A 14,308-nucleotide genomic window follows, 5' to 3' on the forward strand; every position below is an offset into this window, starting at 1 on the left:
TCAGTGGATGTGACTGATTACATTCAAATGTAAGTGTAAAAAAACAAAAACGATCAATAAGACACTTATTAATTTGTTTAGTTTTGTTAATTTTGTCTGTATTTGTGTCTATTTCAATGTCAATGTAAAAGTTGCATTAATCCACACACGACAGAAGTGTGATTAAAAACAAACAAAAAAATGTTATTATCAGCCTACTGCTACAACACCGGCGTCCTGTACAATGTACAAGTAAGCTGTGTGCACGTGATTACATCTTTGGGTATTTTACGGCTTAGTCACGTCGTCTATGTAGATTTTTGTGATTTCTGCAAATCCGTGACTGCTTTCAGGCAGTGTTAATCACTTGACAGTGATGTTTGATGGAAATCAACGGTTCGTTTTTGCGAACTGCTACTATTGTAGACTGCTAGCCCATTAGCATTAGCCGGCGTTTTCTCCTAGCCCATGTTTTAGCCACATACTTATTTGTGACTTCGTTACTGTACATTTAAGGAGCTAAAGTGAAGAAAAGGGAGACGATGTATGTCTTTATTATTGTTTGTTTATCTTTCAGTCGTTTACGGACGTATACATTTGTCCTCCAGGGCTCCAGGGGGTGCTGCTTCACCTGTTGAGACTTTTCATTGAAACTGGTTAAGCGGTTACATAGCCTCCCAGTCTGGACATTATTCGTTCTTTCCACATTCAGGTGGCAATCCAAAATCCATCCTTCCATCTTTCATGTCGTTTATCCACCACGCTGCAATAAAATTTTTTTTTTTTTTTAAATTGGCACATTTCAAAATCTTCCATGTTATCTCATTGAAGACTCGAAATTATTATAGGCCAGAACCCCTCGAACCCAAAGAGAATAAGAGCATTACTCAGTCACTTAATGAGGTCAATTCATTACGAGCCAGACGAGCGCAGGTGACAACAGCTAGCAAAAGAAAAAAAAGCAAAGGAAGCAAAGTTGGTGTGAAAAAGTGATAATGAAAGACAGCGAAATGGAAAGATGGGGGGGGGGGGGGTTTGGGTATGTAGAGTTAGTTAAACATAGCCGAGAGGAGGGAGATCCGTCAGTGTTTGTTTCCTCAGGATGTGGTTACCACGACGACGAAAAGGCAAGGCGGCAACATCACTACACCGCGGGTCTCTTCTGACACCTGTCTTAAGTGTTAAGTGTGTGTTTGTGTGTGAGAGAGAGAGCGATGCGTGCGGTTTACTGAGCGCACGCCAGCTGCGCCTGCGTGCGTGCGCCTTTTTGCCTTACATCTGCGTGACACTCTGTTTGTACTCATCTTTGTGGGCGTGCGCAAACTTTCAGGTGACGCACAAAGAAAGCGGGCGGCTGCGCAGAGAAGATGGCGTGAGAGAGGCAGTCGCAGTCAAGATAGCGGAGAATGAGGACCAACCTGCACAACATATGAGCGCCGAAAACTGGTAAAAAGCCAAGCAACCCCAAAAAAAGGCAACCTGAATTGATTGCAATTTGTCTTTCCGTTCTTCTTCGCTTTCCGTCCTGCCCTGCGATGGCGCACACGTAACGTGAAGGTCTGTGCTTCAAACAACTGGACTTCACTCTCAACTAAATAAGTCGTATTCTTTTTGTTCTTGCTTGTTACTTTAACGTAATTGTTTGCGATCAGTTCTGTTAAATGATGTGGAGACTGCATGATTCAATCAAGTAAGACAAGGAATGTAAAAAAAAAAAAAAAAAAAAAGTAGTTCTCATGGTTTTCAGCTTGTCACGTTAAAGCCAATAGGTTGATGTCAACACAACAGTGTCTTTTGAATATTTAAAGAGTCGAATTTGGAAATGGCAAAATCAAACCCAAATGCCCTTTCTTGCACGAACATCCTTTCGAAAAAGCATCAGTGTGCATTTTTCTGCATCTCTCCTAGTTAAGCAAGCAGCCACAATGGATGACTTTTGGTCCACTCAGCAATTTTCCAATGGCCATCCCCAAAGAGCCTCGTTCCACCTGATCCCCGCGATGGGCTCCCCCCAGGACTCCCTGCAGCAGTTTGGAAGTCAAGAGAAAAACCAGGCCACGTCCTTCTTTTCCGCACGACGGAGCGTGAACGCCTCAGATTGGTTGGAGAGCGGCGGAAAGGAGAGCAGCTGCGACGATGCGGACGCCGCATTTTACAGCAACGGGAACTGGGAAGCCAACCCGGGTCCCGATTGGCACCCAGCTGCGAGTAAGTGGAGCCAGAGCATTGGAGAGCTCCAAAATTGGGATTTTGGCTCAAACTGCGAGACCCCCAGCCCGTTGCCAGCGCTGCCCTGGTTCCAGCCGATTCCACCGGGGGACCCCCAAACTTTGCTCTCACTGAATCCTCCGCAAAAGTCAACCATCCAGAAACCGGGCCGCTTTTTAGAAAGTGTCGTCCCGCAGCACAACAGAAGCATCCCGGAGTCTCACTGGCCCGTTTGGGGATCGGCGGTGGCCAAGGGGGAGCATTTTGGATCACAGAAGTTTTTTAGTCCCAACGTCTGCTCATCCGCCGCGTCGCCCTTCTCGTTCTCTCACCTGGAATCCTCGGTGCTCAGCCCGCCTCTCACGCCTTTACCTGCCCCCTCTCACTCGCCAGCCATGACGTGCAGCCAGTCCAGCTCGCAGGGAGGAGACGACAACGGGGCGCTCCACTTTTTTGTTTCCAACCCGCAGCCGCCGCAGCCGCTGCCGTCGCTCGACTCCTCCGGCGTGATGTGGACCATTCCCGCCGGGTCGGACGGCACCGCGCAGGGCAGCCTGAGAGCTTCGCACAACATCACAGGTACAATCTGTTAAAAATGTCAAATTTAAAGACCCGGTCAAGTGAATTGACACATTTATTCCTTGCTGGAAACATAATCATAATTGATTGAAATGCTTTGTATTAGTGGATGTGCAATGACAATAACTTTCCCTTCCTTTCATTTTCATTCCTTTATTTTTATTTATTGCCGGTACTAATTCATTTTCTTATTTTTCCTCAAGTTAAATGGAAAGTTTTGGTAGTTGAATCAATACTAAGTTTTGAAATCAGTTTGAATCGTCGGGCAAGCATCAAGCAATAATAATTGGGATTATTATTTCTTTTCAAAATGGCGCAGGCTACTAGAGAGCTTTGCCCACACCCTCAAAAAATGAGTCTTGCATCTTTTCCCACAATTGACAGAAGAGCTGCCCTCACCTGGAAAGTCCTCTCTCACATCACGCAGCGACCCGAATCACGCATCTCCCCGTCAGGCTACAGGAAGTGCCGCTCACCAATGGGTAGCCAAGTTCAGCCCAAGTGGGGCTACAATTTCACCTTTTTTTCCCCCCCAGCAACACACTGACAGACTGCGTCTTTTTGTAGAAAGTCCAAATCTACACTGGGACTCCGTTTCCCAGTCTCCTTCACTCGAAGCAGGAAAAGAGAGATCACTATACGCCCCGACCCCTCCTCAATCCAGCTCGCGAAGGGACAGGCCTTTTCTTCTCCTTCTCCTCCATTCAGCCAACAGAGAAGGATCAGCATGCTGTGGAAGCGTAAGTGCACCAAGACAGATTTTTACGTTGTTTTACTTGAAAAAGTTGTTCAAAGGTTCGTCCGAGAAATCCAAAATAATTTGCCAAAGCCAAATTCATTCAATTAGTTGGACGCCTTTGGTGTGTCGTTCAACGGTTGTATTTTACAGGAGGAGAATCGCATTTAAAGGTCAAAGAAAGCTAATACATCAGTCTTTGAATCAAAATATACTTTGCATTTTTTCAATTCCAAGATTTTACTCAAGTAAATATCGGTTCCAAGCTTCGAAAAAATTGTAGTTGAAAAATACGATTAATCGTGATCAATTATGTAAACCTTTGCGATTAATTAGTTAAAAAATTGAATCGCTCGACAGCACTAATATATATATATACACGCACATAGTAGAGGTGCCACAATCAATTGAATTAAGCAATTTAATCAACATCGAATCAATTATCAAATTAATCGATCATTATTTTTGATGACTGTTTAGAGACATAAACTTGTCCAACTCCTCAGAATTTCAGCCTCTCAACAGTAAATATTCTCAAATTCCTTTAGTCCTCTATGAGAGCGGACTGATTTTTATTGTGTTAAATCCAAATAAGACATTTACAAGCATCGGCTTTCACTTTGGAAAGCAATGATCAATGCCTATTTTTGTGACGGCTGGGGTAGGCTCCAGCACCAACCAACAGACACCCCCCCCCCCCCCCCCCCGCAACCTTCGACCTCCACCCGCCCACCTCACAGGCTATATATTCTTTATCCACTGCAAAGAATGTCAGTACTACTCTATACCTGTATGTCAGTCTTATACTGCCCCCAGGTGGCCAAGGCAGCACAATGTGCCATTCACTTGTCACCTTTTGGCCTTTTACATTCTGAATTTTTCTTTTGCTGGACTCATGTTTGTATCACTGCTTTCATTTTTCATTTTGACATAAACTGTTCGTCTTTCCGAGCGTCAAGGCTTCATTAGGAACCTACGCATGATAATGTCAGTGGTTGACCACTCCTGGACTTCTTTCTAGAGATAGACCGATATATTTTTTTCAGGGCCGATACCGATTATTAGCAGTCAAATAACCGATATTTGTTGGTGATATTAATTTTTCGTAAAAAAGAAAATATTGGCGTTAAAATAAATTTTTTAAAAAGGAGAAAAAAAAAGAAAATTCATAACTTTGTTGAAACGTCTTTAAGCATGTTTTAATTGAACAATTTTTCAGATTTCCATAATGTAGATCTTTTGGGGGGGGGTATTATTATTACTATAATTTTTGGACAATATACATGTTTCTTACCAAATTCTAACAAAAAGTTCAGGGAACACCCAGGGTCGTCAGCGTGTCTTAAAAAGTGAAATGAAAACACTTAAAATAAATACCTCCATATAATTTTCTCCAAAATTTCAAAATGACAGAAAATGTAACTTTCACATATCTTTGTTTTGATTCCAACTCAGTTTTAAATTGATTTATTATCGGCCATCAGATTTTTTTTAAAAAGGCCGATGCCGATATTCGTCAAAGCGCAGAATATCGGCGCCAATAATCGGCCCGGCCATTCCTACTTCTTTCTCCTCAGAATGATCAACATAGGTAGTAATTTCCAAGCAAAGCTCCCCCCTCTGCTCCGCTTCGGTGAGGACGGGGAGAAATTGACCTGGGAAGCCTCGCTGTGGAAGTCTTGCGATGAGGTCACGGAGAGTCGCAAGACGCAGGAGCAAGGTTGAACACCTGCCCCGATGCAATATTCCCAATCTTGGCCTCAGTGTATGACACAAAGCATCTTTTTGGGTGCGCGCTCAGTGGACAAGCTGCTGTCGCTCAGTCGCTCCAGTTGCTTTCCAGGAGGGGGCAGCAACGTGGAGCTGGCGCTGCACTCTCTGCACGCCTGTCAGGCCGACATCATGGTAGGCGTCACCCGCGTCTTTCCCGTGGCGTTGCTTGCCCGCCTCACAGCTCGGCCGCTCTCCCGTGCAGGCCACGCTGGAGATGCTCCTGCTAACTGGGACGTTACCAACAGAAGACTACCACTACGCTGGTAACCTTTCACCTCCGCACATTCTGCGCGCATGCGGTAGAGCCTCCTCACAACAAGTGATGTTGGCCGACTTTGAACTTAGTCGGCGAAGGAGAGCTTGTTTGCCTCTGTGCATACAAAGGCAGTCTTTGTGCCCCCTCCCCCTTGTTCTGCTTCACGCGTACAATCGCGCATTTGTCATCCCCTTGTGCAGGTAGTGACGTTTGGAACCAGAGTGAAAAGAGCACCTTCAACCAGGCCCTCAACACGCACGGAAAAAACTTCTCGCTCATACACAAAATGGTACCATGCACTGTGAATTCAGTAATCGCCCTGCATCAAGGAAGTATGTGTAAGAATGGGAGTTTTTTTTGCACTTTGCACACTTGGACAGCTTTATGTGTTGCAGGTGAAGACTAAAACCGTGAGCCAGTGTGTGGAGTTTTATTACCTGGTCACGAAAAGCCAAGCTAAGCAGCACAGACATGCAAAGCTGGAGAATCGGGATGAGAAGGAAGGCGAGCCGGAGCAAGGCAAGAGTGAAATTGTGAGTGTTTTACCATCGTCATTTATGCTCGCATAATATTGTGATGCGGGATTACCACGCGGGCCCAACCGGAAAGGATTTTTAAAGGCAGACGCCGATTTCAATATTTGGCAGGATAAAATTCCATTAGCCGATTAATTGAAAACAATATATAATAATGAGTAAAAGAACGTATTTTTTGGTCACTATTAACACTTACAGCCATTAAGATGTGAATTACAGGCAGAACATTTACTGTACTTTGTCCTTTAGTATTTGTTTAGCTTCACAGCAGAGAGAAAAATCGGCAAAAATTGGACGATGTATTTTTTGGTTGATTTTTTTTTCTCGGCGTAATATGTGAATGTCATTATCTTTGCCTTACTTTGTAATATGTTAATGTGTAAACAAAACAAAAAAAACCATCTGATATTTGGACGATTTTAAAGAGCTAATATCGGCCGAATAATCTGTCGGGCCCAGGTTTATAAAAAGTTCATATCGTTCTTCATAATTATTTTTTATTTCCTTTTGACTCTTGTTTTTTGAGTTTAGTTAATTTGAATTAGTTTTTAGAGCAAGCTAGCTAGTTTTTATTAGTTTTTATTTTTGGGAAATGCGTCATTTTAGTTGAGTTATTATTAGTATTAGTCTTAGTTTTTTTATTGTTTTTTTTATATTTGTTTTAATATATGTAGTATTAGTTGAGTGCAAGATTTTTAAAAAAGGTCACAAAGTGTTGCGTAATAAAGTAAAGTAAACAACGTTTGTCAAACAACTGTTTGACCTTCCTTCTTCTGTCCGGACGTACAGCAACACTGAAATTAATCATTTAAATTAATTTAAAATGAATGCAAAAAAAGGCCATGTATGAAAGCAAAGAACATTTTTGCTATGATTATAGTTTTAGTTAGTTTTATTAATACAAGATATACTTTCAGTGAGTTGTTGTTGTTTTTTTTGCAAATTTTTGTTATTATTGTATTTCGTTTAACAAAAATGCTTTCCATTTTAGTTTTAGTTTGGTTAAGTATAATAACATTGGTCGGGCCCAAATTACGACCGGTGCCGTCTTCCGTAGGAAATGCCCGCCTCTCCGCCATCGGAAAAGCAGCCTGGACCGGAGGAGGCGTGCCCCGCGCCCCCATTGGCTGGCTCCTTCCCTTGCACAAAGTGCGGCAAGTGGGTCGATCCGTTTTTTTTTCCCCTTCCTACCGCCTTGTTGTGAACCAGTAATCATTTTCTCTGTTTGCTCCAGAATGTTCACCAAGGTCAAGTCCCGCAACGCTCACATGAAAATCCATCGAAAGTTTCCCAAGGCCTGGCGCAATAGGCTCCTGGTTCAACATTTGCCTCCCGTGGTTGACTCCTCAGGCGACGACTTCTACCATCAAAGCGGTCACAGCCTCGCTCCTGGACATTTTTCCTGCAACGATGCCAGCCTGCCCGTAGCATCAACATACACCGGCGACCCAAACATTGACGTAGGCGCCATTGTCGACGCTGATGGCGCAATCCAAAGAGAAGCCCCATACGCTTCCGTTTTTAACCAGTCATGGCACTACTTTGAAGAGTTTGAAATGGAGCCGTACGTACCTTAAATCTAAATTTCCCCACGTTTGAAATTGGGTAATTTCCTGCATCACGGTAGTTGGGCGTCACCGGCAAAAATGTTCTTTGCTATAAAATGTTCTTCATGGAACTAAAATCAAGGTCAAACTGCCGTGAAGCCCGGCCAATTGCGAACATCACATCTCACCTGTTTCCCGGGTTAGCTCCTGTGACGATTGCAATGCGAGCACGAAGCAAGGTTATTCAAGTGAATGGAAATGAATGAAATCATTAAAATTACAGTTGAAAAAGCATTTTTATTCATGAAATAAAATAAAAATGAAATTGCCTTTCAAAACCAAAGCTATCTGAAAATATAGCTTACCTTTATAAAACCAACTATTTAACTAAAAGCGGAAATGTCCTTCGTTTTGGTCTTGTCAATTGATTCCATACATGAAGCTTTCGGGGTTCATTTTAAATGTATTTATATCGGTATTGCTGAACTAAGACAGCTTTTTAGCTACCGCCAGCCATCGTCGTGATGTGATGATGATGATGGTGATGATGATGACGACGCGGACACCACGAGAATATTTAAGATAGAGTAATAACATGATACTATTGCGTTTTGTTGCATTTTTTCACTTTTTATTGCGTTGTTTCGCAATAAAAAAGAATTATTGCAAAAATAAGGCAATGTTATTTTAGGAGGAGAACGAACGTCTTCCACTTCCGGGTCATAGCTTTCAGTGGTTTTTTTTTCCCCCTCGTCAGTGAAATGGGCGTCCACTAGAGGGCAGACAATGCCTAAGAGAACAATACTGCAGCCAGGGAACGCACATAATAAAGAGCTCTCCAGTGTTGTGCAGGCTTAACAAGGCAGTTTTTTTTTTTTTTTTTAAAGAACGCAACACAACACGTCAGCCGGCACTTGACCCGGTTAGGGACGTATAGAGGGATGGACGAAAACCTACCTCCGCCTTCGCTTAGTCCCTCCTTTTTAAAAGAGTTCTCGTCCTACGTCCAACCATCAACAAAATTGAGTTTTGACTGGTACTGTATTTTAAAAACAAAACAAAAACTAATTCTAAAACTAATCAAAACAAATCGAAAATCACACTTTTTTGAAATAATGAAACCTATCAAACATGTCCCAAAATCTAATTAAAGCTAACAGATTTTTTTTTTTTTTAGCAACACATTAAATGAAATGAAAACAAATGATCATGAAAAATCCCAAACCATTGGCCTGAAGGCAGTTTGATGTCCATTTCAGTCGAATTGTAACTTGACTTGCAGGGTACTTTGTTTCAAATCCCTTTGCTTTGTTTAAAGTTTGTTTTTGTGTTATTCTGCTTGCACATAAGTCATGTTTGAATTTGTATTGTAAGGGTTTGGACCTTGGCAGAATTGTTCTGGTTCCTATTAAAATTGTGCAGATGTTTACAAAGTAGTGTCTGTTCAGTGTTCATTATGTACGCATTATAGACAGTAGGTTTTTGGGCGGCTTTACTACCAGCTTTACCAGTTTACAGCACGCCTGGCGTAATTGGATCCCCATATCTAAATGAATGCCGATTATTATGTCTGTGCAGGGTAAGTATGTCTGCCCTACTTTGTCATAAAATCACTGCAAACAGTGGCCTTTGCTCCATTTCAACACACCGATTGAAGTCCAAGTTTTTCCCCGTCTGCTGCCACATTTCTCCCTCAGGATACACCTGGTGCAGGAAAGGGCTTCGGGAAATTGTCAAATAGCACTGATGACAAATTCAAAATAGCCACAGCACGCCAGGGCGTGACATCAGCAGTATCCATGCAGCCGGGCCACACAAGCTCAACGTTTGATTTTTAATTGACAGACTTCATCTGCAAGAATCTTTCAGTTTCTGTGAGGCTTTTCAGTGTAAACATATATGAATCCTCACGGGTTAAAAGAAGAAGTAAAACCTGTGACAACAACAATGTGAAGTGTGTGCCAACTATTACACAACCGAATCACAACAGTGTGGGGAGGTCGGCTTTAATTACAGGCTTTGAGGCAGCACCCACATGGATGAAGCTTGAAAGAGAAAAGCAAGCGAAGTTCAGTGCGTGCGCATGAGACGGAAAAGTGGGTCAATGCATGTTGGACGCCATTTGAAGTGTTCACTAAGTTTCATTGTTTTGTGACGTGTTCATCAACTTGTTTATTCGGAGCTGGTCGGACAGCAAACTCGAGTACGGCAGTCACGAGTTTGTGTTATGTCACAGTCCCTCACATGTTTTGTGTTAAAAAACTTTTACTTTAGAGTTAAGTTCACCTTTTATGTCTTAATTGTCACAAAGCATATGAACGTAAAATATGTGTCTTGGTTTAATAAAGGTTGGGGAACAGCTGGGCACAAAATTAGGCCCACAACAAGTTAATAATGCTCACTTTTGTTGAAGTTAATTGAATGAATATAATCCTGTTTACACAGTGACATTTTATGTAATGTTCCACTGTGTTAAAAAGCTGATTATGTCATTTAAAAAAAAAAAATCTTGGCAGCTTGTAAACTGTAAATAAATGTTATTTATCCCATGTATGTTCATTTAATTTGGATACTAACAAATAACAGGTTGGAAGGAAGTGAATACGTACGCTTTATTTATTTGGCATGTCTCAGTACTCGCAAAGTTCTTTGCGTGATCATAATACAAATTAAAATAGTATCTAATGAATAAGTAATACAAGAAACAAACAAATAATCAATTCACAATCAATGGAATGCCTGCCTATACAAGTGTGTTTTTGTCTGCCTTTTGTAAAAATGACTCGCGAGCTCACTAGCTAGCTAACGAGAAACCAAACTGGCAGTATTGTTCACACCCACACACGTGCACACGCACTCCCACCACACACCCGCGCACACCCGCCCACGCACACACACGCGTGCGCGCGCACAAACATCACTCATGTTATCAATACAAAAAGTATGCAGTAAAATCAAATACAAAGAGCAGCTTTGAAGAGGAATAAAACGAAATTTTAATCACATTTAAACAAGAAAAAAAACACGTGATTGTTCCAGATCAGTGAGTGGAAAGTAGATACTTTTTGTTGTTGGATATTTTGTGGTTTTTTTTAGGGTTTGTATTTTTTCAGTATTTAAAATCCCAACATAACAGAAAAAATATTCAGAAAACAAAATAAAAAATATACTTAAAAAAAAAAAGACAAAAAACGGTAAAAACATTTTTTCATAGAAAATAGTTGATACATTCAATAACCCATACGTTAAATTCATTACACACTTACGTACTTACGTAATGCACCATAAGGCCTCAAATGACATCAATGACATTCGAAACTCGCGCCAGCCCGTGATGCCGCGCCCTCTTCTCTGATTGGCCGCCGAAGGCCGAGAGGGCGTCGTGTGACGTCACAGCCTGAGCGAGAGGGATCAGAGTTTGTGCGAGAAGGGAAGAGATTAACCGAACCAACCGCACCGAGCTGCTATCACTTAGCATTAGCCGCTCGCCCACTTCTCCTCTGCTGACAAACACGCGCCTCCGTCCGTCCTCAAATCCTCCCACGGCCACTCCGCCAGACGGCTCGGTCCCGTCACGTCCCGTCCAGTCCCGTCCCGTCCCTCCTCGCCATTTCCTTGAGTGCGCATATGAAGCCAGCTGATCCCAAGTAGCAGCAGAGCTCTCCGTCTCACATCCCACCCGCCCTCTTCTTCCTCCTCCAAGCGTGACCGTGCGTGCGTGGAGCTACGTGGGCGAAACCCAAACAAACACGCCAAAGCGCGCCTCAAATAGTCGACTGTTTACACTCGGTGTCCTGTTACCTGTCGTCGGACGCACAACATGTGAGTACTGATGCACGACAGCGTGCTAGCTCTGCCTGTCTTCCGTGTGCGCGTGTGCGCGTGTGATTTCTCTTCCAGGCTGCCCGCTTTGCCATATGTTTCGCCACACACGCGCGCATGTGCCAGGCTGTCACATCTGTCAGATTAAAAAAAACAAACAACAACAACAAAAAAAAAAAGAACAAAAATGGACGCGTGACGGGAGCTAGTTGACTTTAGCTAGCCTCGCGCTGCTAATATGGAGCTTGCTGGCTCTTTTAAACGTGGACGTCGCCGCCTGCAATGCAGCTGCTCAAGTAGTAGGAAGTCTTTCAACAACTTTTGCGAAGACGCACAGCCGGCCCGCTTCAATGCTTTAACTGGAAAAGTGTTTAGAAAATGCAAAAAAATGCAAAGGAAAAAAAAAAGAAGAAAAAAAGAGTATCTTCTAATGAATGTTCAAGCGTAGAGTCAATGACGGGTGCTTACAATAAGGTTGTTGTTGCCAGGCATAGCTGGCGAACAACCATCCTGCATACCCACCGGTGTTCTGAAACGCCGCATTTCGTGGCTAATCATATTTGTTCTATTCCATTACTTAGATGCCCAAAAAAAAAAAAAAAAAATGTATCAGCATCATGTTACAACGTAACGTACCGTTTTACAGTAACAAGATTCATGTCGTGTACATACGTGTTTTGACATTCAAATTTCAAATTTTATTGTGATAAATGTCACGTTTTAATGTGGTAAATTTCACCTTTTAATGTGATACATTTGACATTATAACGTGATCAGTATAATAGGGCTGTTCGATTATGAAAAAAAAATATTAATCACAATAATTTTGGTAATAATTGAAATCACGATTATTCAAACGATCATTGATTTGTTTTTTTTTTTTTGGTACAAAGCAAGAAAATGTTAGGACGTTTCGATCTTTTTAAGCGGATATGATGCCAGACAGCAATTCAATTCGATTCAACTCAGTGGGATTATGAATTGATATGGTACGGCTCAGTTCAAGAGGGTACAATGCAATGACTTTTCTGTTGTCATGTTACGTATATTTAGATGACCTTGTTTGTACTATAAATGTGCCAAGATATATCACTCCAAACAAAGACGATTTGATATGTTTGTGTATATAGTAGAACAATTAGATTTGGCTCGATTCAATGCTCTTGCATCCTTTTAAATAAAAAAAATCTATTTTCCGGTTCAAACCGGGTTTTGTTACACCCCTAGTTGTAACGTTATTTCAAATGAAGTTTGTTGTGTGTTTGCCGAAAAAGTCTTCTAGGGACGGGCAATGGAAATTAGCATTAGCTATAAATGTTGTAATGTTGTGTGTTAGAGATTTTTTTTTCATTCATCCACAGTATGTTGTGGCATCTATAAACATGAAATAAATTGAAATAGCGTTCATTTTAACGTGATCTGCTTTACTTTTTGACAAAATCAATTTCACATTTTAAGTTTGAGCAAATAATTTTAACAGTATCAAGTGATGAGTTTCATTTTTTATAATAAGGAAGGTTAGGTTCCGTGTCACATTATAACATGATGAAGTTCACATTTTAACAAGATCAATTTTACGCTATAACATGAATAGGTTCAGTATAACGTTATGTGAAGTTCACGTTATAGTGTGATAAGTTTAACATTTTTACTTGACAAATTTTACATTTGACCGTGATAAAGTTCAGGTTTTACCCTGATACATTTCACATGATAGCGTACGTGATACGGTTCGCGTTATAAGTTTGAGTTTTTATGACGTGATAGGTTCATTATCACGTTATCATTAGATAAAGTTGACATTTTAACAATGCATTTCAGGTGATAACGTGCTACTGTGCGATTGAAAATACCTGGATGAATTGAATGTTACCCACCCGTGTAATTGTTTTTCTCTTCTCTGTTGCCAGAGGGGTTTTGTTTGTTTAGTTTGTCGATGCTCGTCAGCGTTCTTCCGTCACTGTCAAGTGAGGCCCGTGGACAAAAGCGAACCTTGTTTACATGTCGAAACCTGCGTGAGTGCACAGAGTGCTTGTTTGCTTGGCGGCCACACGTCGCGCACGGCCTCACTCCGGTGTCTCGTTTTAACCTTTGAACCGGCTCATGTGCATCTGCCTCTTCTTTTGTTTTAACAACCTTTACTCCACTCGCGCTTCATCCTTGAGCTGCGCGACATTTACTGCGGTCTCGATTGAGCGACAGGTACGAGTTCATACTGTGCGTGTTGAACTGATCTCTTTTCAGGCGGGCTGTTTTTTCTGGTGCTGTTTTTCTTTAACAAGCATTCTTCTACCAGTCTCTTGCGGGGGCGTCTGGAGTTGATTAAGTTTTGTTGTACAACAAAATGAAATGAAATCCAGAGATGCGTCCGGAACGCAAGCTGCGTGTGAGCTGATGTTCTCCACACATTGCTACACAACGGTTTTTGGACGCGAGTCCATTAAAGTGGTCTGAATGATGGGTCGGCGGAGCGTTTTGAATGCGAGAATGGGAATCCTTTAAACACGGAATTGGGACGGTACAGGATCAAAAAGTTCACGGAAGCGGGAGAGTCCATGAGGAAGAGGGGGCGACACCCTTTTTAAACACACTTTTTCCAAGATGGGAGCGATACGGCAGTGGGAGTCATTCCGAATGGGAGCAGGATGGGCTGGGAGTCGTTTTCAACCCCCCCCCCCCCTCCCAAAAAAAAAAACCTAATTTGATGAGTAGCAGCCGAGTGTACCTGTTGCCAATACACCGATTGTGCATGTGCACGTGCGTTTGTCCCTGCCAAAGCGCTCAGACAGCGCCGTCGCCTGCTGTGAACTGTAGTGGAAATATGATGCCAGACAGCACTAGTCGAAAATAGAAAGCATCTTCTTGCCGCACA

At 42.2% G+C, this 14,308-nt stretch overlaps 2 protein-coding genes across 8 annotated transcripts in view; both read left to right on the forward strand.

Annotated features, from left to right (window-relative positions):
- The first annotated feature begins 208 nt into the window (after positions 1-208).
- On the forward strand, positions 209-9,050 carry LOC147150928 (uncharacterized). Of its 6 annotated transcripts, none has more exons than XM_086024460.1 (12): positions 209-231; positions 1,310-1,425; positions 1,888-2,766; positions 3,151-3,248; positions 3,334-3,506; positions 5,080-5,222; positions 5,304-5,407; positions 5,478-5,538; positions 5,732-5,820; positions 5,927-6,064; positions 7,125-7,225; positions 7,302-9,050. In XM_086024460.1, exons 3-12 carry the CDS (start codon positions 1,905-1,907, stop codon positions 7,642-7,644), a joined length of 2,112 nt encoding a protein of 703 aa, XP_085880586.1. In that variant the 5' UTR covers positions 209-231; positions 1,310-1,425; positions 1,888-1,904; the 3' UTR covers positions 7,645-9,050. The 6 variants fall into 6 exon arrangements, with proteins under 6 accessions (XP_085880586.1, XP_085880589.1, XP_085880587.1 ...); XM_086024463.1 differs by lacking the exon at positions 209-231 and adding an exon at positions 1,027-1,106 and having other exon boundaries at positions 1,310-1,536; XM_086024461.1 differs by lacking the exon at positions 209-231 and adding an exon at positions 1,027-1,106.
- Positions 9,051-10,984: 1,934 nt separating this feature from the next.
- The window catches only part of LOC147150929 (pyruvate carboxylase, mitochondrial-like), a 147,252-nt gene continuing 143,928 nt past the window's right edge, over positions 10,985-14,308 (forward strand). The window contains exon 1 of one of the 2 annotated variants that reach the window (XM_086018546.1): positions 10,985-11,436. In XM_086018546.1, the coding sequence (XP_085874672.1) occupies positions 11,435-11,436 (2 nt within the window). In that variant the 5' untranslated portion in view covers positions 10,985-11,434. Of the gene's footprint in view, positions 11,437-13,484; positions 13,639-14,308 lie in introns of those variants that run through there. The other variant, XM_086018556.1, reaches the window with a different exon arrangement.

The sequence above is a fragment of the Filicampus tigris genome, chromosome 2 (genome assembly GCF_054856515.1).
Source record: "Filicampus tigris isolate MCC_2025a chromosome 2, RoL_Ftig_1.0, whole genome shotgun sequence".
NCBI lineage: Eukaryota > Metazoa > Chordata > Actinopteri > Syngnathiformes > Syngnathidae > Filicampus > Filicampus tigris.

Excerpts from the sequence above, each read along its gene's own strand:
- LOC147150928 (XM_086024460.1), top strand. The coding sequence starts at position 1,905 with ATGGATGACTTTTGGTCCACTCAGCAATTTTCCAATGGCCATCCCCAA. Across the intron at positions 3,507-5,079 it reads GATCAGCATGCTGTGGAAGC|AATGATCAACATAGGTAGTA; the intron begins GTAAGTGCACCA and ends CTTTCTCCTCAG. Across the intron at positions 5,821-5,926 it reads TCTCGCTCATACACAAAATG|GTGAAGACTAAAACCGTGAG; the intron begins GTACCATGCACT and ends TATGTGTTGCAG.